We start from the raw sequence: 24,682 nt of genomic DNA on the forward strand, positions 1-24,682 counted from the left end.
GTGCTAAACAAAGTTTCACGACGATAAAGTGAGTCTTGGTGAGCTCTCTCTCTCTTTCTCCGTCTCTGTGTGCCGTCTCCGCAGTTCAAAGCCAGTTTGATGTATGAGACTTCCTCCTCCTCCTAATTGCACCTCTTTAATTCAAATGAGGAGGATGCCTACGCTCTGACAGCTAATCACTGACACGGCCCGCTTTACTCGGCAGTTGGGTGTACTTGTCTGGAAACTTCATGTCTGTTTCAACCATGTGTGTGTGTGTGTGTGTGTGTGTGTGTGTGTGTGTGTGTGTGTGTGTGTGTGTGTGTGTGTGTGTGTGTGTGTGTGTGTGTGTGTGTGTGTGTGTGTGTGTGTGTGTGTGTGTGTGTGTGTGTGTGTGTGTGTGTGTGTGTGTGTGTGTGTTTAGACACGTGTGCATATGCATGCGCTGCCTTGCATTGTTTGCACTAGGATCTCAGAACGGGCAGATACAACAGCTGGCAGGGCTCCGTAACGTTTCAGGCATCTGTTTTAATGTACTCAGGTAATATCTGGCTTGCCATTAAGGCTACTTAAGGGGTTTGTTTTCACTGATAAGTGTGCAATAAAAGAAAAATTTCTCATTGAATTCTTCCAAGACCAAATTATCTGAGCTATGCTATGGCATTAATGTAATATGGAATCTAAATTGACCGTATTTATTGCCTTTCTGCAAATTCTTGTTCTTATTGTGTGCAACTCGTTGGCACATTTCACTCCTAATTCAAGCATTTATCTTTGGAATCTTTTATCAAAGCACATTTTCGGCTCTTGTGACAAATCCCTCTTATTTGTTCCACCTCTCTCCTCTCACCAGCTGTCTCCAGGCAAAAGTCACCACTGTTCACAAAATAATTTATTTCTGATAGGTCCCACACATATCAGTTTTTGCCTTGAATGTCCTGTTTTACACAGAAATACCTCAGATTAATTAAACGGCGTCTCTATTTACACTAAGGGTGCATTCACACTTGTAGTTCGGTTCGTTTGGGTCCGGACCAAAAAACAAAACAAAACATATAGTCCTGGTCCGCTTAGCGCTCACACTGGCATTTTTAACAGCGAACCTAAAGTTACCGAACCAAAGGCACAGGGAGACGCTCACAACCTGATTGGTCGGCTTATATGTCGTAGGAGCTGCTTACCGAACATTCAGAACAACGCTGAGTGCTGATTAAACGCCATCATTTTATGCGTGTACATATGGCATTATTTACCAGCTGAGAACTCATGAAGAGCTCATGAAATGTTCAAAATATTCAAAACAGCTCCAGGATTTCCTCCGTTGTGCAGAAGAGACGGCAGGTCGTCTGTACCGACTGTTGGGCAGCAGGTGCTCTGATGAGAAGAACCAGGTCTGCTTTTTGTGCGTTTTTCTAGCATTTCTGAAACATGCTCGTCGGACCCAATATTGATGGGGCTCTTCCTCGTTGCTCTACGTTTGCCCTCTAACGTTAATGTTACTCATTTTGGATACACCGATCTTTCAGCGTCGTCAAATCAGCTGACTATGCGTCTCATCTTGTGACATAACGTCCGGTTTTTGGTCCGTTTACATGTCTTTGGTCCGTGTTGCGTTCATACATCAATCGAACCGCACCAGAGTTCGTTTGGAAGCGGACTGAGACTCATCTTTTAGCTTGTTTGGTGCGCTCCAGGGTTCAGATGGCAGCGTTCACATATGTTCAAATGAACCGCACTAACCGAGCAATCGCACCAGGGTTCGTTTTAATCCAACCAAACATGACAAGTGTGAACGCACCCTGCCTGTCTTGTTGGCAGAAGTCTCAGCCTCAGACGTCACACCCACAGACTTTTCTGGAAACACTTCAGGAGTTTCGAAGTCATCATCTGATGAATTCGGCAGGATGTCCGTGAGACGAGTGTGTTGCTTCTTTAACGATCCGCCTGCAAACAAATGGCGTGACTCCAAACTCACAGTGTTCTTAAATTAATAATTTGTAGATAATTTACACCATTCTGTTAACAGGGACGTCGACTTCACATGAACCCCTAAACATGAGGCAAAACCAAACGAACTGTGATTGGTTGCGGTAAAGCAGAGGCTATTTACACTAACTCCGCCCACTGATGTCTGATTGGGCTAGACAAAACTATGAATTATTAACAGTAACAATGTCAGATCGGAAAGGCATTTCTTTTCAATAAAAATTAAGAAAATATTCTAAAAGTAGAAATAAAGTGTCTTATGTGTGTTTAATAATAAAGTGTTCATTTAGGGATTCATTTATTTTCCTAATAGGGTGGCATACATTTAATAATTTTAATAAATATAATAATTTACCTTATGTTATTATTGCATACCACAACAACAACACTGAGGTGAAATAGTATCTGCCACTATTTATATTTATAATAGCATCCTAATATGATTTACACAAGAAAATGCTACTGTTTTTACATAATCTATCGCTTTTTTCACTAGTTGATATTTATATTTAGAGCAAATAGCCGCTGCCTTAAAGGGTTAGTCCTTGTGACTCCAGTGGGTCAAGCTTAATGTTATAAAGTGATGAGAATACTTTTTGTGCAACAATTTAATAATGTCAGATCAGAAAGGCATTAATTTTCAATAAAAAAGAAGAAAATATTTGAAAAGTGGAAATAAAGCGTCTCATGTGTGTTTAATGATTAAATGGTTAGGGTTAGAGGAAGGTGTGTAGTGAGGGATTAATTGTCCCGATAAGGTGGCATACATTTAATCATTTTAATATTTATTATTTCATGCCATCAAATGCACAACAACACTGAGGTGCAAATAGTATCTGCCACTATTTATATGTATAAAAAGCACCCTACTTCAAATTACACTTATTGCCTAAAAATACTGCTATTTTTACATATGTAATAAACATTTATCGCCGAGAAAAGGCTGCTATTTACATTTAATGCAAATAACTGGTGCCTTAACTCAGATGAGTAGGAAACTCATTTCACTTTTACTTTAAAAGGGCTGTCTTCTGTGTCCTTTGTAGCTTTATTTATTTCCTTAAGTCTTCTTACCATTTGTTAGTTTAAGGTTTCATAATTTAGTTTTACCTGACAGGCTCCAGCCACTTGTTGACCCAAACTGTCCGTCATTAATGTGCTATGGTTGTGACAGCAATACTGGGATGGTTTTTGGACTGATTTTTACAGCTAGAGGATATATGGAATTAGGATTGCGATATGAACATTACAGTATCCTTGCATACACTGTAAAGAAATATTGTTGGTTTAACTTAAAAAAGTAAGTAACCTTAAAAGCCTTAAAACTTTGAGTTTATTGAAATTAAAATTTTGAGTTGATACAAGAAGGAAAGTAGTTTAATAAATAGAAACTCAAAATAGTATTGTATCTGAACCACATAAAAAATGTGATAAATCATGAAAATAGAACAATTTGGCTTGTTTCACCTGCGTCATCAGAAATAAAACACACAATTACCCAATATGCTTACAAAATCTTTTAATATATATTTTAATAAAGGTGTCGAGTCTTAAAAATATGTTCACTGTATTAACTCAAATTTTTAATTTCAATGAACTCGAACTTTTAGGGCAACCAGCTAACTTATTTTGAAGAAGAAAAAAAAATTGTTTTACAGTGTAGTACTTTAAACTCTTTTATTTCATTTTGTTTAAAAGGAAAAATCATGTCCCTAATCATGGCTATTATTACACTCGATTGAGAAGTGCATTACAGTACCTGTCATCTTGTACCTTTACAACACATGAGAAACAGGACTGAGGCGAATTTTGAGGTGATTTGTCTTTATTAATCAAATTTATTCTATCGTATCAGACTGCACGTGTGTGTGTGAACACGTCATCCGTCTGCTTGGTGTGTTACTGTTGTTTATGGGCCACAGAACAGATAAGGATTTTATCCGACAGAGCCTGCATCTGTATGCACACATACGCAGAGTTTTGGCACTACTTCCCTCTCTCAAAGCCAATTAACATAAAACCTCATGTGCAGGAAACTGACTGTAAGCAGGGAAAGACATTCTTGCCACAAGCAATAGGCAAATATTGCAAGAAAAAAGTCCTTAAAATGATTAAATAAGAAACAACATTACTTGAACCCTTTCTGCACTTTCATTATAGGCCTCCTTGATTGTAGCAGTTAACATAGTGCACAGCTCTCTCTCTCTCTCTCTCTCTCTCTCTCTCTCTCTCTCTCTCTCTCTCTCTCTCTCTCTCTCTCTCTCTCTCTCTCTCTCTCTATCTCTCTATCTCTCTCTCTCTCTCTCTCTCTATCTCTCTCTTTTCTCTCACATCCAGGAAAGGCTGCTTCTCTGCCTCTTACCGAAAATAACCTGTTGTCTAATTTTAACCTGTGGGTTTTCAGACAAAGAATAGAGCTCGTGATCTTACTCATTTGTTTGGCTAAATTTACCCTACAGTTTTAGTGGAGGTTGCAAATGTCCATTAAAGGGTTACTTCAGCGATTAGCATATGGCTTTGTATCAGTAGAAACCCTGGAGTATATTCAAATGATTGTGCTCCCCCCCCCCCCCCCCCTCATATCCCCCTGAGACAAGAGATTTATGCATTTTATTTATAGAAAAATTCCTCCTATGACGCAAATTGACGATATTTGCATCATAGGAGGAAAAAATGTTTGGCCTCATAGGAGACTACAGCCAGCAGAGGAAGCCATTTCCTCATGTTTTGAACCCGCTCATGAGGATGGAGATCACACTCACAGCTCAGCTCAGCTGCAGGCACTCATTTAAACAGAGCTATGGTGAGCAATGGAAGTCTTCTAACTTCTCAAATTAATTTCTATGAAAGTTAAGCTTTTAAAGGCATGAACTGAAACGCGCCAGACTGAACTCGCGTTGTGAATGTATGCCGCGAGTGTAGTCGCGATTACCTCAGCTCTCATCACGAGAGCTCATTCAGCTCATTTATCTCACTCCTGCTCAGTGCTCAGTGATGTGAGACTCGCGCGGCGACTCAATCGTTATATTGAACACACACGTTCAGTTTTTAAAGGGGTTTTTTTTCAGTCAGTGTCATGTCAATCTTGAGTACCTATAGAGTAGCATTGCATCCTGCATATCTCCGAAAAGTCTTATTTTTTTAATAATCATATAAGAAAGATGTGCTGTTCCGAGTCTTTCCGAAAAAAGCCGAGCGGGTGGGGGCGTATCGTGTAAGCGGAGCTAAATAATGACGTGTGCGTGCCGCTGCTATTGTGTTGAGTGTGTCGTAAAGCTGTGTCATCCCTAACAGCGGGAAAAAATTTATTCAAAATAAAAATATGGCTTTTAATCAGATACAGCCATACATCTATGATCCGGAATCAGACCCAGAGGCTGCAGTTGAACAGGAGCAGCAGCAAAAACGACTAGAGCAGGACGTCTCTATGTGGTAAGTTACAAGTTATACACTAACTATATAATATGCTGAGCGGCTTGTGTTATTTACATATTTATACTTGAATTATATCGTCGTATTTTTGTCTTTGAAGGTGTACATGTGGGAAGTGCAGTTGTGCACGTGTGTGTGTGTGTGTTTACGCGTGTTTGTGTAGACAATTGTAACGTTAGTAAGCGGACTGGTTTTGCACGGCAGGCTAAGTTAGTGTTTACATAGAAAGACACGGAATAGTAGCGCATTTGAATGAAGAAGCGTGCTTATTTAGTTCAACATATTTCCCCACTCTTTGTGTATTGTTGTTTGGAGTGCTTTTACAATACACAAACATAAAGTTACACATATAGTGGCCAGCTAAACAAATGTACACGCACTACACATCGCATGCTCCATTGATCAATTAACTATACGTGATCATGTTTGGGCTACTTGATGAGCATAGGCAGAAACACAGACATTTGAAGCAGTCTAACTCACCGCCTGCGGTTCTAACGTTGGGACCTTTATCGTTGGGACCGCTCCATCATTCAGCATTAGGCGATCGGAAAATCCGGCGTCGAGCTGGGCCTTGTTTATGAAACAGTCGGCACCGAAATGCAGCGAACAGATATAAACATTCGCGCAACTCAGTTGCTGATCCGGAAAAGCAAATTACATCCACTGTTGCCTTACCGCGGGGTTTTTGGGGAATCTGTGCAGGACTGTCTTGGTCTGGCAACCAAAAACGCACTTTTTTGATGTCATTGTTAATTGTGCACATCACCTGTGCAGCAGCCTACGAGCCAGCGCTTTGATGGGCGTAGGCTGTTGCTTTCGCTCTCTCCCTCTCTCTCTCTCCCGCTCTTCCGGTAGAATTGTCCGTAAGGCCCATACAAGGAAATTCCGCCCCCATTAACGTCAAAGGGGACGCATGATCGCAAAAAACTTGCCGAAACTTATGACTAACCGGAAGTAGTATTTTTGACAAAGAAATACTCCCATCAAACGTCCACCTTACCTTTTGAAACTTTGTCCATGTTTAGTATGGGATTCCAAGTCTTTAACAGTGTAAAAAGATCAGTATGCATGAAACAGCATTTCACCCCCCCTTTAATTGTAGTGTCTACTCCAACTCACAGTAATCCAGTAGCGGTGGCTTTGGGAATGGCCTCACAGGGCAGCGATGCATTCTGGGAATTGTAGTCTTTCATCCCCATGAGACAAAAATACATGTTCTGTCTTTTCAGTCAAGAAGGCACTAAATTCAAAAATAATTTCACATTTCTACTACATTAATGACCCAGTTTAAATACAGATTCATCTTCCCAGCGCTGAAGTACCCCTTTAAGCACAACTGATGCATTATTATTGTTTTTCTGTTTTGTCTTTTTGTGGGATATGTAAAAAAATATTCCAAGTGGAAGTACAATTAAAATGTTTTTTTTTTTTAAAGATGATGCTTTGAAAGAAGTGCTTTGTAGTACCCTGCAGGTATATTCGGTATTACTGTACACTTAAAAAGTTTTTGAAAGTCGTCAAAAATAAAATAAAATGTGAAATATTATTACAATTTAAAATAACAGATTCTTTGATAAAGTTAAAAAGAACAGCATTTATTTGTAATATATAATATTTTCCAAAATATATATTTGTTGTAATGTAAAATCCTTCTCTGTCACCTTTAATCCTTGCTGGATTAAAAAATAAAAATAATTCTGACCCCAAACATTTGAACGATACTGTATATATAGAAATACCGTGTTTGTGATATTATTATTATGGTAATGCGTTGTGTTTTCTACTGTTGTGATGGTTTCACATGGTAATACTATGTCTGGTACTTTGAAATGTAACGTTAACATGGTAGTGTTCAAAATAACGTGATCTATTGTACCATGTCAAAAACCTTGGTACCATGGTACTTTTTTTATGTGGTTCCTATGTAGTATCAAATATTTTTTTAGATTCATGGTTATTCTGGAGGTTCCTTGGAGAATAATATAAATACCCTGGGTTATAAATATGGTATCCATTCAGTAGCTCCTCAGTAAAGGACAGTCTCGTGTTCTTCCGTCTGTTTGTGTCAGTATATGATGTTCTTAATTATTTGTATTTTTCAATTAACAAGTGCTCATCATATCCGACAAGCCAATTACAAGAGGTGCGGCAACATAAATATTGGATTAAGCTGTAATTATTCTCTAAAGCAGTTTTAATCTTCACAATGACTGTAAGTAGTGTGTGTCTGTGAGTGTGTGTAAGCGTGTGAAAGCAGCATGAAATATGTGTAATTTCTCAATAAACGCAGCTCTGGTTGTCCTATGGAGAGGGTCCGTCATGTGTGCAGTTGCGAAACTGGCAAACACACAGCTGATTTTTTTAGTTTGACATCAGAAAGCCAGGCAGCATTACTGAACAACAGGCCGAATCATCCTGACCCGCTCAGATTGGGCCGGCCTATCTGTTTAATTCACAGTTCAAATCACATTTATTAGTAGCCTGACTGGTCATCCTCAGCTCTAGTCAGAATATGAGTCTGATGCTCATTGGGCTGTGATTATGGGGCGTGTTTCAACCCAACCAGGAAAGACCTCGATTGGACAGACCGACAACCAATCAGAGCAGCGGAGCGACGCATAAAGTTAGTTGTCAAATGTCAACAGAGCTCAACTGCACTGTGTTGCCAATTCCACGTTTTTTTCTTCCGCCGGTTGTTTTCTATGTCCGCGGGTTGAAGCGACTATTATGTGATATATAGACTCATGAGTGCGAATTTTAGCAGCAACCTTGCCAAAATAAAACACATTTTACCCCTAAACACCCCCCGAGAAGCTATTGGGCTTGTTTTGGGCTAGTAGTTGACGGGTTTTGTTGTAATGATTTGGCACATTGGTCAGTTTCTGTTGATCATCTGTCCGTCATTGTCTAAAGCCCGCCCTGATGATCTCATTGGTCAGTTTCTGTCCATCATCTGTCCGTCATCGTCTAAAGCCCGCCCTGATGATCTCATTGGTCAGTTAGTGTTCAGCCATAATTACTCCTCTATGAATGAAGTCCAGACCAAATTGCCCGACCTAAAAATGTTGTGGGCGGGGCTAAGTTCGGCTGGCATCCAGGCTAATTTATTTTTATAGTGCTTTTCACAAAACATATCGTTTCAAAGCAGCTTCACAGAAAATGCATCTACATACAATTTTGTTATTTATATCAGAAATGTGCATAAAGCACACAAATGTAAGGCACAAAAAAGTAAATCGGAATGCATGTTGATAACGATTAGGGTTTTACATTCTAAAAAATGCTGGGTTAAAAATAATCCACGTTGGGTTAAATATTGACAAGCCCAGCAATTGGGTTGTTTTAACCCAGCAGTTGAGTTAAATGTTTGCTTAAAACAACCCAATTGCTGGGTCAAAATAAACCAATTGCTGGGTTAAAACAACTCCATTGCTGGGTTTGTCCATTTCAACCTAACTTGAATTGTTTTTAATCCAGCATTTTTACAGTGTACACTCTAAAAAACGCTGGGTAAAAAACAACTTAAGTTGGCTTAAAAAAATAGACTAACCCAGCAATTTGGTTGTTTAAACACAGCAGTTGTGTTAAATGTTTGCTAAAACAACCCAACTGCTGTATTAGTCCATTTTCAACCCAACTTGTTTTTTATTTAACCCAGCATTTTTTTTGAGTGTACAAAAATGAGCCAGGCTGAAGCTGGAGGATGGCTATCCTGAGATAAAACAGAACAGGAAAATAATTAGCGCAGCTGCTGTTCAAAGCAGTAAGCAAAGACAATCATGCGCAGTGTTGATCTGCTGGTATTTTGTGTGTGTGTGCCGATCCTTGCCCCTATATACGTGAACAGTGTGAAGAACACAGACTCGGGAGCGCTCTTGTTCAGAAAAGTAACCTGTGTATTAATTTTAGCCGATTGTAATGTATTTAGTTGAATAAAACACACGTCCTGTATACTATAAATGGTGTTAATGATTTCCCTCAGATATGAGCGAGTGTGAGCTTCAGTGTATCGCGCTCGGACTGCAGAGAATGTGCTCAGTGAAAAAACACACTTTTATTTCGACCTGGAGTCTAATAAAAGTTAAGCAGAAAATATGGTAGCTTATGTAGGCTATAACGTCAGTTGTTTCAGAGTAAGGTTATTGTTAACCCTTTTCTTTCCCTATTAATGTGTGTTGCTGCATCCTTTACGTCTCTGGCTGATCTCAAGTTCTCCAACTACGGGCCATGGATCAAACAGAAAATGCCCACTGCGTTAATCGGGCGTTAATAAAATGATTGCCGTTAAAATGAATATGCATTAACGTGTTATTAACATGTTAATTTTGACAGCCCTATAATAAAGTCATGTAAGCGCGGTTTACTTGTCAGTTTACTGGTTTGAATGTAAACGGGGAAGACTGGTTACTTCAATAAGCAGATATTTGTGAGTTATCAGCTTAGTGGTGTGCATGTAAACGTGCTCACTGTTTTCAAGTTTGTTGTACTTGTAAGCACATTCAGTAATGGCACATTTTGGTGAATTTTATCTTTGGAAAGAGTCTCTGATGCAGAGCTGCGGGGCGTGCTGAGATAAATCAGCGGACCCGGTGCGGCGTGGAGGGACAGGAAGGGCCGCGGAGAGGACGAGGTGTGGCCGGGAGCCAAGCGTCCGTGTTTGTGTGCTGGAAGAGAGCAGCTGTGCGTGCCGCGATTGGGACGCATTCTTGGAGCGCTAGCCTCCGGTCCGAATCCCGCCAGTTATAGCACCCCTTTGTCCTTCAGGCTTCCCGTTCGACCAATGACCGTCTGAACCGCGCTTGACAAGTTGGGTTTATGTCCTTGGCCTTGAGAAATTGCTACTAATAAGATAAAGTGTGTAACAGAATAAAGCACTGGAAAGCATAAAATTGGATCATATTTTGTGTTGTTAGAGAGAAAGCAATCTCTTGAGTGGTTTGCGTGAGAGCGGGAAGTTGGATGCGTGTCCACCTTGCAGATGACAGTAGCAACAAAGAAGAGGAACGAGAGAACGAGAGAATGACATCTAAAGGAAAATAAAGTACGGAGCCGAAGGACTTTCAGACAAGAGCTAGTCTCAAGTCAACAGATTTATAACAATTCCATCAATCTAAGGTCAGAAAGTGTGTATGGAGAAACACACACGCAGAGGTGAAGGAGGAAAAGAGAGAGAATACTGTAAGATAAGATTAACAACATGTTAAGGTGTCATATGTGCACTCCTGACACAAAGACTCTTTTAGAAAGATAGGAAGCAATGTGATACTAAAGGCCCAGGTCACACCAAGGACGATACAGTTCCCAAAAACATCCTAAATATAAAATAATAGCAGACTCTACGCCGCAACTATATCAATAATAGCACATAGAAACAATATTATTGGAATCACTTTCCAACCAGTTGAATGATAAAACATTGACAGCCGATGTAGGATCCACCGGACTTTAAACAACTTGAGCATTCATTTCAGGCCTTAAAGGGATAGTTCACCCAAAAATGAAAACCATCCCAAAATGTACTCACCCTCAAGCCATCCTTCTTTCTGAGTTACATTAAAATATATCCAGGTTACTTACTTTTTAAGTTAAACCAAAAATATTTTTTTACAAGTAGATTTCTATCATAGTTTGTGTCATCCAACACTGGTTTCTATTTAGTTATCATCGCGTATATGTCAGTGAAAAAAGCCATTGACGAAAATGATTTAACGAAAGTTGCACTCTCCACTTGCTTCACTGGAAGTGAAGTTCGCTGTTTGTGAGTTGAGTTGATGCCCACGAGGATCCGTTTCAGTCAGGATGTCACCTGAAGGGGTGTTCACACTGCCAGTGTTTTGCAGTGACAGAGAAACCTGCAGTCATTCATATTTAATGAGAGTTCAGGATTTCCAGTGAGATGAGCGACAACGACCGTTGGCAATGCGACAAAGATAAACAAAGTTGAGTTCAACTTGATGCAACTGTGCTCCTGTTAAAGGTGTCATGAACTGGCTTTTTTATTGTTTTATACTGTTGTCTGAGGTCAACTAATGACGTTTGTGTGGTTTTTACATTCATAAACATCATAACTAATCAGTAATAGGCTATTTTCTGCACTGGTTTTAAGGCTCTCTCCTTAACGCTGGGTTTTGATGGGCGTGTCACTGGAGACTTGGAAGTAAACGCCCACTGCTAGGATTGGAGAAGATTTGCATATTTAATGAGCTTCAGCTCCTGTCATATCTAGCCCCTGTCAGTTCAGTTCACATGAGGGAGGGGTTATTTTGAAAGCAGCATCTGCAACTTGTCTTTATCAAACAAACACAATGATTGATTTCTCATCCACCCGCGATTGATTGGAATATTATTTCTGTAGGCCTATTACATGGCCCGCACGATCAGTCGATATAAGCGCGAACCGCGAGCGCACACACACACACACGTGGGGAACCAGATCAAGAAAATATTATTTCTGCCGACGGGCGTATGCTTTGGGAGCCCGTCTGGAAAACACACAGCCCCCGGACTACTATTGCTACATATAAAAAATATGTCTTACTCACATAAGTGTGTTGCACCATTCCTGTCAGATCCAATATAGAAGCACAGCTTTGTGTCTACAAATCCAGCACCTGAGACTGGTTTACAAACGATTCCGCAGTGTAATGAAGCGAACACACAAACGGTCTTCCCCACGTGAGCTGGGACTTCATTAAAAATAAATGAAGTATCACACATTCCTAATATTATGATCCGATAGAAGCTTATGCAGCGACTGTGTTCTTCCACAATATCTTGCTATCTTCTTCCACACGTTTATTGCTGCTGGCTAGCAATCCGATCGGCTCAATGAGTCGATGGGCGGGGCTAGTGAATTAGACGAGTCGTTGGGCAGGGCTAGTGAATTAGACGAGTCGGTGGGCGGGGCTAGTGAATTAGACGAGTCGGTGGGCGGGGCTAGTGAATTAGACGAGTCGGTGGGCGGGGCTACTGAATTAGACGAGTCGGTGGGCGGGGCTACTGATTTAGAGGAGTCGATGGGCGGGGCTACTGAATTTTTCTGGGCCTGGTGTCTATGAAAAGCTTCTTTTTTTTTGACTAACATGGAAGTTTTCAGGTCTGAAACTTACCATGGCCTTTTATATATCAAAAGCGCAAGGGAAAGTTGATTTCTCAATTCATCACCCCTTTAATACACTGAGGCAGTTGAGTAGAAACCGAGAGCACAGACACGCACTGACCTCCAGTGGTTTATTCACTGTCAATGTGACCGGCCCTTCAGAAGACAGCCACCTATGGAGACTGTAGAAAGCAGGCCAGCTCACTAGGTTTGAGGAGATGAAGGTGCCGACCTGACAGGCCGTGATGGAAAGTTGTAGGCTAGCAGGCATTGTGCTGTAAAGGTCATCGTGATCCCAGTCTGAATAGCTCCAGAGTAATTCCTCTTTATGCAAGCGGACTTTAAAAGCATTTTACATTGCCTGACCTGAGCTCTTCTGGTCTCTCTGCTTGGATCTGCTGTATCGAGCACTTTCTAATCTCTGCTTTTAGGCACTATTAACATCTTGGGTCATTCGAACACAGTTGTCAGTGCTAAATACACAATACTGTTAAAACGTTAGGGGTCACTGTTATTAATTAGGGATGCAACAATACAGTTAGTCCACGGTTCAATACACACCTCGGTTTTTAACCACGGTTTTTGGTTCGGTTCGGTTTTTTGCTATTCTATTCTTAGGTGACAGGAACAGAAAGAGGTTAAAGAGAATTTTATTTTTATTTTATTGCAATACTCTTACTTTATTTTACTAAAAATAATTTAAAAGCGTTGCTTAAACTTAAAACTTTAGTTAAAAACCCTTGTATACATTCCTATGTATTCCATCATATAATATAGCTCAGAGATGTACAGTAGCATTAAGTATGAAATTGAATGAATGTAGGCTAAAATTAAAACTACGTAGTCTTCAATATACAATATACATTAATTAAAAGCTACTGTTTTAAATGTTTTTTTTATTAAGAGCAGTGAGTGATTTTCTCTTTGTCTTTTGTTGTTTTATTAACATATTTTAAGAGGTGAACTGTCCCTTTAGGACAAGTGTTAATTACCCCCTAACTTTAGTGCATATGATTGGATATTTGCTTATATCAGCGCGTAGACTCACAGGCACACTCAGAGCCGAAATAAACTGAGAGAAAAATATTTAAAACGGAGAGAAATAAAAATAATAAATTAAATGCAAAACCGGAAAAAACAATTCATAAGTGCGTATTGAACCATGAATGCCGTATCGAACGGTTCAATATTATATTGAGAATTGTGGCATCCCTATTATTAATACATTTATTCAGCAAGGACGCATTTACACAACACCGTTTTCAACTATAAAGGGAAAACGCTTTATGCCTTTTAGTCGTTCAATTATACGACAACATTTTGGGGTCCTGAAAACAGGTTTTAAAGTGTACGTTTAAAAGCGATACCATTTTCGTCCTCATCTACAAATATGTGAATTTGTGAAAGCGGTGATATCATGCGTATTACGTGTTCAGTCTATAGGCGCGTAGTGTTTCTTTACAAAGTGACATCGCCACCTACTGGCCTGGCATGAATTACACAGCATTTTTTATCTTTTTTACGAATCCGTGTGAACGGGGATCATTTCGACAATGTTGTCACCTGTACACATAAATGCACAGAAAGACATGTAAACATAAATGATCAAAAGAGACAAAGTTACGAAATATTAATATCATATTAAATGCTGTTCTTTTGGTCTTTCTTCTCATTAATGAATCATGATGTTTATACCCAAACATTACCTTTTGTTTAACTTTGATAATAAGGAATTATTAGATATATTATTATTATTATTATTAGTATGATTTCTGAAGGATCATGTGACTTGCTAATCAAATTTCAGCTTTCATCACTTTACTTAAAGCCCTTATGTAAAGTATAATGCATTATAAGATTCTGAAATTGGTTGTCTGTCGTGTGTTAAATGCATTCTAAAGGTGTGTTCAATTTATAGATAAGTATTATAATCTATTATAACTGTGGTTACTAATATTTATGAGACCATACCGTGCAATATAAGGTGCATTACAAGGCATAATTAATTTATTAAAATACATTCATAATATTATTTGATTCATATACGGCTTTAAGTGACGTGTTACCCAACCGTTACTTTAAATTGTAAAAATATTTAACAATATTTCTAGCTTACTGTATTTTGGTCAAATAAATGCAGCCTTGGTGAAGAAAGAAAACTGCTCTTCATGGGTGATGTCACGGACACTACGTCCATATTTTTTTACAGTCTATGGAAAAAAAATGTCTTAAATTTCGTCATTCCAATCAAATGAGTTAACCAAAAGATGTTATAAATCACAGTTATATTACGTGGTTCATTCATCACATTAGAAACGGATGGTCAGGAAGTCGAGTGCATTGCATTGTGGGATACAGTACTCATTAAAATGCGTTCAGGTTTTATAATGCAAATTTTGGATACTAATGTTCAAATGTTTGGGTTTATTGTTGGGGGGTTGCAAAAAAAATGCTTCTTCAGTAAGAACACATTAAAGTGATGTACAGTAAATACATTTATTATTAGGTTCAAAAGATAAAAAAAACTTATTTTAAAAACATATTCTTTCAAAATTGTACCAAGCTCAAATTTGTATAGGTGTAAAAGTCACTCAAAGCACATTTGGAAGTAGTCAAAAACGATAACCTCAGCATGCAATCGCTGTAACACGACGACACTTTGAAATTTGACCAGAAGACCAGAAGAAATTGGCTTCAGAAGACAGCGCTTGATAAAAAAGTGGAATAGCAGCAAACACCTCCAATAAACATGTGAAGATCAGATCATTCAGATGCCGACTGAAACAGGGACTGTATGAGAAGAGGATAAGCAAGTGAATGAGAGCACTCGAAACGCACAGTAGGCATCAGACATAGGGACCAGCAAAATGATCCAGAACCCGGTGGCCAAATTGCGAAAATGCGATTTAGCCACCCCAGGGTCCTCTGTATGTTAAACTGAAATCAGGACGACTGGCGTTAGCTTGGAGCGCTCGCACGCAGATCCTGGCGCAGAAAAGGGCCTTTGTTCTGTCAGCGAGCAGCTCGGTGGCACGACGAGAGCAGGAAAAGCCCTCGGCAACGCTGTCATAGAAGGAGGGCGAGAGATGTGGATGAAAGAAGGACAATGGAGAGGAAAACCGCAGACTGTCACTATTGTGGCTTAGAGCAGAAAGAGAGAGATTGTCAGATGTGCTGCAATGCATTACCGGCAAGTGTGAAAAACCCAGTGATGTCATCGATATTGAGACGTAAAACTGTTTTTGATTTGTAGGTTAAAAATGGATGTGCAGCCAAAGCATGACAGAGTGAAAAATCCCCAATATGTGGAGCTGAACAGGACTAGGTTGTGTGGGCGATGATACAAACTGGCTGGGAAAGTTAGCATCCCTCCAGAAGGCTTTGCTGACATCACAGCACCTCTCACTGGCTCACACCTGAAACTGCAGGCCTGGAGCAGTGCTTGTGTTGGGAATGTGTAAAGCGCTGCTGTGCACAGTGTGTTCTGCCTGCTGTTTTAAGAAATATTATTTGACGTAGATTTTATTTAATTTTTAATGTAATTATGCTACATTTATGCTAATTATGCTACACTGCATTTTGTTTAATTCATCTTCTTGTAAAGATGTGTTAAAATCAAGCGGCAACCTCTCTCAGTTTCTGTTGAAGCCAATACGGAAGTGACTTAAACTGCAGTTCATCGACTGGCCACTAGAGCGGATCCAGAAGGAGCAGAACCACATTGAGCCTCATGTTAAAATGCCCAACTTTACAGCAGAAAAAAACATGTTTACAGTCTGGTACTAATTGTGGTTTTGGTCTATACGGCTAATGTTGGCCTTCATGATGACTGTCACAGACTTGTGCCTAAGAACCGTCTTCTTCCATTTTGCTATGAACTGATCAGTGTTCAAAAAAAGTTGGGGAAATGTATATGACCCTATAATAGCGATTCCCGACTGACTGTCTGATTTTTTTTTATAACTCATTAGTTTACATTATATAAAGCCTTAAAGTTCTGCATAATTAAGGGCGTGGCCACTTTGAGTGACAGGTGGATTGCCGTTTGTCTGCTGTCTGTTAGTCATTGTGTCACTTAAGCTCCGCCCACGTCCCGCCTCTCTGGCCATTTTCTGTTATCCGGGAGTGACACGCTGCTAAGATGGCGACGGCCAGCTCGTCTCTACTTTACGCTTCAAAACTGCTCTAACAAAGGAGTGGCTACGGGACACCTCTGGGAATGTTCTTGAGTGGCCCAGCCAGAGCCCAGACTTGAACCTGATTGAACATCTCTGGAGAGATCTGAAAACGGCTGTGCACCGACGCTCCCCATCCAACCTGATGGAGCTTGAGAGGTCCTGCAAAGAAGAATGGGAAAAACTGCCCAAAAATAGGTGTGCCAAGCTTGTAGCATCCTACTCAAAAAGGCTTGAGGCTGTAATTGGTGCCAAAGCTCTTGAGTATTGAGCAAAGGCTGTGAATACTTATGAACATGTGTTTTTTTAGTTTGTTCTTTTCGGATGCACTGTATTATATTTAAAATTCAACCCGCCAAACCGGCTAGTAGAAGTTTCTGCTACACGTCACTGCTGAAATACACACACATTTGGAAGGTTGGCAGGTGTTAATGTCAAGCCCTGGTAAGGACTAATAGTTTAAATGCAAAACTCACTAAAACCTTTCTAAATTATTCAGCTGTCATGCAGAATGCATTGAGCGCGTGATAATATTCCACTCCATATATCCATATCCATTGAATACTCTCTTTTATCCATAAGACCAAGCTTACTTCGCCCTCCTGAAGCTTTCAAAACAAGAAATGTAGCCTCCTGTGGTCCCGTCATCTGTCATCGCTAATAAAGCATGTCTACTCACCGAGACATTGTGGTGTAGATCAAAACAACAACGCAGGAAGAAGTAACATATATATTTCATAACTTCATAACATAACTTTCAAAAGCTCTGCTATGTAGGCCATCTCTGAAAAGATATTTTCGCCCAACTTTCTCCCCTCGTTCTCAGGCAGCAGGCCGGCGCTCTCAGAGGCCTGCCTCTCAAGGACAGAGCACATTAGGCTGATTAAATAAAGACAGAGAGTGATTTATAACAGCTCTGTCCCGCTCTATTCATCAGCGGGCTCTTGACTTAATAAAGTATTGATATTTAGATACACGGGGAGGGCGCAGGGGACCTGGCCCTTAGAGGAGCAGCGCTGCAGGGCAGTAAATACATCTCTCTTACTGTAGCTCATCTCCACACGGCACAAACACAGACTGAGGGAGTGAATGCTGGCCGGCTCATGATGTGAGGGACGTGGCGGTCCAAATTTTCTTCTGGTGTTGTTCCATAGCACAGATGAGTAGTGTTGGGCCAAGCAAAAAGGTTTTGTTTTTTTTGTTTTTTAAATCGACCATACTGAAAAACATGTTACATTTAGAGGAGATATACACAGTAAATAATAACTAATACACTGAATGAATAAGAAAATGTTCTAAAGCAAAATGTCACAAATCTATGGAAGCTTGTTATTGGACCTACTGAATTGTTTATCTCACAATTCTTCCATTTTTCTTGCAATTGCGAATTTCTCACAATTCAGATTTTTTTCAAATAATTGCGATCAATAAAGTCGCAATTCTGAGGGGAAAAAAAGAGTCATTCTGAGTTTATATCTCATAATTCTGACTTTACACACAATTGCGGGTTTATATCACGCTATTCAGAGAATTTTTTTTTATAATTACACGTATATATTTCACTATTTTGACTTTCAACTCACAATTGAGAGAAAGTGTGAGGAATTTGCAAGATTGAGAGGCAGCTTTATGTGTGCGGCGCTTACGTCGATCAGTGATTCACGTGCTTTTGATGATTCAACGCGGCACAAACACAGACTGAGGGAGTGAATGCTGGCCGGCTCATGATGTGAGCGGTCCAAATGTTCTTCTGGTGTTGTTCCATAGCACAGATGAGCAGTGTTGGGCCAAGCTAAAAGGTTTTTTGTTTATTTTTTTAAATAAACCATACTGAAAAACATGATATATTTAGAGGAGATATACACGGTACAATACAACTGAAAGAATATGAAAATGTTCTAAAGCAAAATATCACAAATCTATGGAAGCTTGTTTCTGCCCCAGAATAAAAAATGTAAAAGGGTAATTGTTGCCAATTCTCTTATATACCCCTTTGCCTACCCTTCCCCTTGCCCCCATTGGCTTCTCTTCCGGGTTTGTGTTCAATCATCAAATAAAGATTCGAACGGTTATGAATCAGCAAATTGATTCATGATTCGGATCGCCAATGTCACGTGATTTCAGCAGTTTGACACTCGATCCGAATCATGAATCAATACGCTGATTCATAACCGTTTGAATCTTTATTTGAGGATTGAACACAAACCCGTAAAAGAAGCCAATGCTGAATAAAGTCGTAGTTTTTGTTATTTTTGGACCAAAATGTATTTCGGATGCTTCAAGAGACTCTAATTAACCCACTGATGTCTCATATGGACTACTGTGATGATGTTTTTATTCCCTTTCTGGACATGGACAGTATAGTGTGCATACACTTGCATACGCTCTCGGACTAAATATAAAATATCTTAAACTGTGTGTGAAGATGAACGGAGGTCTTACGGGTGTGGGACGACATTAGGGGGAGGAGTTAATGACATACATTACATTTTTGGGTGAACTAACCCTTTAACCATTCGATTCCAGCAACACACAAGTGATCGATCCTGAGTGCCAACATCACTACCGGTAGTCTTCACTCGTACCCCTTCACTCGTAGTGTGGTCCTGAAAAATCTTCATTTGAAGGGCTATCTGGCCCTTCTGCTTAACCCAACCACTCCAGCCAAAAGAGAATCGACACACCCCTACCCCTTCATGTGAACGCGCAAAACAAAGCGGGAGAAATGGGATTGGGCCTAATCGGAATGCAACTCATAGTGAAAGTGTAAAGTGAAATGGACATGTGAAGGCCAATGGTAAACCATACTTGGAATTTGTGCTCTGCATTTAACCCATCAAAATTAGTGCACACACATTAGAAGTAGTGAGTAATGAACACACACACACACACACAGAGCAATAGCCATCCATGTTTGCTTTGGCAGGCGGAGAGCGATTGATCAAGGGCACCTCAGTCATTTCCTGCCATTTCCTGTATTATGAATCAAACCCGTAAACTCTGCATTACCAATGTGACCTAAACTTGTTACTGTTGAAATATAGCTAGCTACCTGAACACTTCTGTTTTAATGGCGCATCCTTTTAAAGGAAACTCTATCGCTCCTAGTACTGAGGTTTATTACCACCACAGCAGAAGAAGGACGCATGTTAAATATGTACTTGAAATGCACTGGCCGAGCATGAGATGAACTTTTGTGAGAGGTTTCAACATGTCCTCCAACCAATACGCATATAGGTCCTTTGTCTCTTTCTTGAACTACGACCAATAGGAGCGTTTACTGAAGTTGTGCTCATATTGACAGCAGGACACTATCATTTTTAAAGCATTTTTATCTGTGTAACACTTCAGGTTTTGCATAACTCAATTGATAAAGCATTGCAATATACAACAACAACATGAGTTCAATCCCAGGGAACACACGTGCTCATAAAGTGTGTGTGACTATAAATCACTGGGTAGGTTTAGGGATGGGGTGGGGTGGGTGAGGTTGTAAATTAAAATAAATGTTTTTGCTAAATATAAATATGACAAATGGTGGTAAAAAGTCCACACATTGCATTAAAATGAACACGCATTTTGATTGGTAATGACAGTCAAACGTAACACGCAGTGTTGCCAAGTCTGCGGTTTTTCCGCAGAATTGGGCTACTTTAACAATCCTCCCGCTGGCTATTATTTTTCATGTCCGCGGGTTAAAGTGACCCCAGTTATATGATATTTATATCCAGAAATGCTAATTTTAGCAGGAAACCAATTGGGCGGGTTTTGTTGTGAAAATCTGGCAACCCTGGTAACACGACACTGTCATTATTTTAACGTCAGCTAGACGCATGACTTTAAAACATAAATAAAGTTCGTAATAAGGTGATTGAAAAACGGTCTATAGAGCTGTATTGTTTGGAGGACAGTTTGCATATTCACTATTAACTACGACTTTTGCCTCAATAAACTTCTAATTCCTGCTTATTAATAGTCAGTAAGGTTGTTGTTAAGTTTAGGTATTAGTTAGATTAAGGGATGTAGAATAAGGAATTAATATGTGCTATAGAGTCATATTTTTTGGAGGACAGTTTGGAGGTTTAGTTAGAGATTTTGAAGATGAAAATGCATTGAGCTGCAGTGTGAACAGTAGCAAACACTAGGCATATGTTTCTGACCTCTTTGCTTTTCTTTATTCCAACAGGCCGAAGGGGAGGACAGTCTGAAGAAGATGCAGCTGATGGAGCTGGCCATTCTTAACGGCACCTACAGAGATGCCAATATCAAATCACGTAAGCTGCCACTTCCTCTGCAAGCAAACAGAGGCCGTATTGTTTGAGGCTTTTGTAAATGTGCAGCTCTCAGTAATCCATGTAACCCTGATTCCCTGATAAACGCTCCGACCAGCGTCTCAGTATTGTGATCCAGAATTAGCGCATACATCCAAAGAGCAGCTAATGAACTGAAAGAATAGAGAACATGCACTGCTATCTGTGAAAACAATGTTTCCTTAATGTACTGGGTGTTGTGACATCTTCGTCCTCGCTTCACTGCTTCAGTGAATAGTCCTGAAGTGAACTGCAAGAGTGCGATATTGTTACTAAGGCACATGTTCGAATGCGCCGGCCGCTCCACCTGCCTTGTTTACTAATGAATACACTCTCAGGAAAAAAATGTGCAAAAACTGTACCATTAGGGGGACAACAGCTTATCACTGAGGCCTTAAAGATTAGTTGACTTTAGAATAAAAATGTCCTGATAGTTTCCTCACCCCATCTCATCCAAGATGTTCATGTCTTTCTTTCTTCAATTGAAAATAAATTATGTTTTTTGAGGAAAACATTCCAGGATTTTCTCCACATAATGGACTTCAATGGGAACCAACGGTTGACGGTCCAAATCAATGCAGTTTCAGAGGAAGAGCAGAGTCTGATCCAGAAAAACCGTCAACATTTACAAAAAAACATTTATATGCTTTTATACCTCGAATGCTCAACTTCTATGTTGTTCTTTATTCATGACCTATGATGTGATCACGTTGGAGAGGTCACGTGATTTAGGTGGAAGTGCCGACCCAGTGTTAAACCGAGCGTGGAAAGACTAAATCAAACGCCCTTTACAAAAATAAAGGTAAAACAACGATGTCTGACAATTTTGAAGTGGGAGAAGAACATGAGATGCCGTTTTCTGGTACTGGGTCGGTACTTCCACCCATGTCATGTGATCTTTCGGATGGGATGGCGTCATACGTTTTGATAAAGCACATCCCAGAAGTGGGCTGGGATCGGTCAGAGCCTCTGAAACTGCATTAATTTGGACCTTCAACCCATTGGTTCCCATTGAAGTCCATTAGATGGAGCTGGAATATTTTCCTCAAAAAAGTAATTTATTTTCCTCTGAAGAAAAAAAAACATGAACATCTTGGATGAGATGGCGGTGCGTAAATTATCAGGAAATTTTAATTCTGAATTTACCTAAAAGGTGCATATTAGTACCTTAGGGTAGCAATATGTTCCTTAAAGCGGGGCTGGACATTAACACTGGTCCGCTTGTCCAAGGTTGCGCTGTTGACGCTCGGGCAGCCTCTCGAGGAGAAAGCACAACATAAGCGCCGCTCACACTGAGAAACTGCACTAAACATTCAAAATGTTACATTTTTATATTTATAACATATGATACAGTTAAACAACATTACACAACCAAGAGTGTGTTTCCACGAAAATGACACGGATTTCATATGACAGTTCCATAAACCATCAATTAACATTTAGTGAAAATTTCCACAAACAATTATCTGACATTTATTCAATTACATTTTAGCTGCAATATTGACTGTTTTTGTTCTATTTCAGCAGCGAAAATAGTTCCAACCAAAGATTCAAGCAACAGAACCATAACGTGTCTCACAGCAACAGTGTGTTACTTATGATTCGGCACTTTGAATGAATCGGTTAAATCAAAGATTCAATAACCTTTTTGTAAACGACTGCCTCATTCTTGAAGGATTCAGCCATTTCAACGAATCGACTCAATGACTCATTTATTAAGACGGCACCTGCTGCCACCTACCGGTGGTTTAGTTTCATGTTTAGACATACTTTCCAACATGTATTATGTGTTTAAATCCAATTTCAAAAATACAAATCTCAAAACATTATTTAATGCAATTGTAATTTTTCAGTGTAAATTATTTTATTTGATTGGTAAAAGCCCTATAGTGTCTTATTCTAATTTAATTTCTTGATCAAATCTAAGAGTATAATATGAAACCTAAAAGATAGCCTATATTTAATAAGATTAAGTGAAAAATGCCCTTTATAAAAGGTAAAAAGTATGATTGAACATTAAGAATAAATTATATTTACAATACAAAAATAGATAAATCAATTAATTAATTTTTTTTTTTTAATAAATCCAGACAAGCACATTTTTTAACTCCGAAGGACAAGCATATGAACATGCTTAATATCAAGCCCTGCTTGAAGTTCTGCTATGAAACTTTTAGGGGTAAAGGTGCCCTTTTAAGGCCCCAGTGACAAGCTGTTGTACCCTTAAGGCCGGAGACACACTGCAAGCGTGGCATGAGCGTGGCGTTTCTGTTGCGTGTTTTTTTATTATTGCAATTGGGCCTATATCTGCATTTATGTTAACCTAGAGACTTTCAAACATGAAAAATGTTATTTATTAATATGTATTCATGTCAAAATGACATATAAACATCATTTCCTAATCTATTTTGCCTGCTAAAGCTTCCAACACGCTCGTGTGTCGCGTGAAAAATAGGCGTCGGTTCTTTTTTTAGCATGTACGCGTTTTGCTCGCGTGGTTGAGCAGGCAATGTGCAAACTCTAACCTGTTAACATGGGAGCCGAAATTAAAACACGCCACGCGGCCGAGGCGCTCACGTCACGCTTGCAGTGTGTCTCTGGCCTTAAGGCGCGGTTTTCTGAGAGGGAACAGCTTTAGCATCGCTGTCATGCTCTGTGTCCAGTGTTTTCCTGTGCATGGTACTAACTGTTTTTGTCTTTTTTGTCCCGACCCCACCCGTCTCTATCCACCCCCACCCTGGCATTTTTCCGCTCACCGCAGCTGCCCTTGCATTCTCTCTTGCAGCGAGCGCCCAGGCCCCACGGATTCTCACCGGGCCGGCCCCCGTCCTGCCGCCCTCAGCCTTGCGTACGCCCGCGCCCACCGGGCCGACCATCATGCCCCTGATCCGCCAGATCCAGACCGTCATGCCCAACGGCTCCACCCACCCCGCAGGCGCCACCCTCGTGCAGCCCGGGCCGGAGTCGGGCCTGATCTACGCCACGCCCTACGATTACCCCTACACACTGGCACCCGCCACCTCCATCCTGGAGTACCCCATCGACTCCAACGGGGTGTTAGGTAAGCTTCGATACACTTGCCAATGTCTCACTACAAGCAGACCCTTCAGCATGGGCCGTGGTTTCCTATGTCTAGTATGGCCGTACGTTAGGGATGGGCGGTATGTAACAAATTTTATTCTTTAAAGGGTTAGTTCACCCAAAAATGTAAATTCTGTCATTAATTCCTCCTGTGGTTGGACAGCCGTCAGACCTCCGCTCATCTTCACACACAGATGAAGATATTAGTGTTGAAATCCGATGGCTCAGAAAGGCCTTCATTGACACCGATGTCATTTCCTCTCTCAAGACCCATAAAGGCACTAAAGACGTCGTTACAAAGCCCATCTCACTACAGCGGCTCTACAATCATTTATGAAGACACGAGAAGAGTTTTTGTGCGTAAAAAAAAAAAAAACGACATATAGTGATGGGCCGATTTCAAAACAAAGCTTTGAACCGTTATGAATCAGTGAATCGTTTCATGATTCGGATCTCGTGCCAAACTGCTGAAATCACGTGACATTGGCGATCCGAATCATGAGTCGATTCACTGAATCATAACGGTTCAAAGCTTTGTTTTGAAATCGGCCCATCACTATATGTCGTTTTTTTTTTTTTACGCACAAAAACTCTTCTCGTGTCTTCATAAATGATTG

At 40.1% G+C, this 24,682-nt stretch overlaps 1 protein-coding gene across 4 annotated transcripts in view; it reads left to right on the top strand.

Annotated features, from left to right (window-relative positions):
* LOC137045523 (KH domain-containing RNA-binding protein QKI) overlaps positions 1-24,682 on the top strand; it is a 213,995-nt gene that overhangs the window by 155,861 nt on the left and 33,452 nt on the right. For 2 of the 4 annotated variants that reach the window (XM_067422205.1, XM_067422204.1), the window contains exons 5-6: positions 20,861-20,948; positions 23,746-24,045. In XM_067422205.1, the coding sequence (XP_067278306.1) occupies positions 20,861-20,948; positions 23,746-24,045 (388 nt within the window). The remainder of the gene's footprint in view (positions 1-20,860; positions 20,949-23,745; positions 24,046-24,682) is intronic. The other 2 variants (XM_067422207.1, XM_067422206.1) reach the window with 1 other exon arrangement.

The sequence above is a fragment of the Pseudorasbora parva genome, chromosome 17 (assembly GCF_024679245.1).
Source record: "Pseudorasbora parva isolate DD20220531a chromosome 17, ASM2467924v1, whole genome shotgun sequence".
NCBI classification, from domain to species: Eukaryota; Metazoa; Chordata; class Actinopteri; order Cypriniformes; family Gobionidae; genus Pseudorasbora; species Pseudorasbora parva.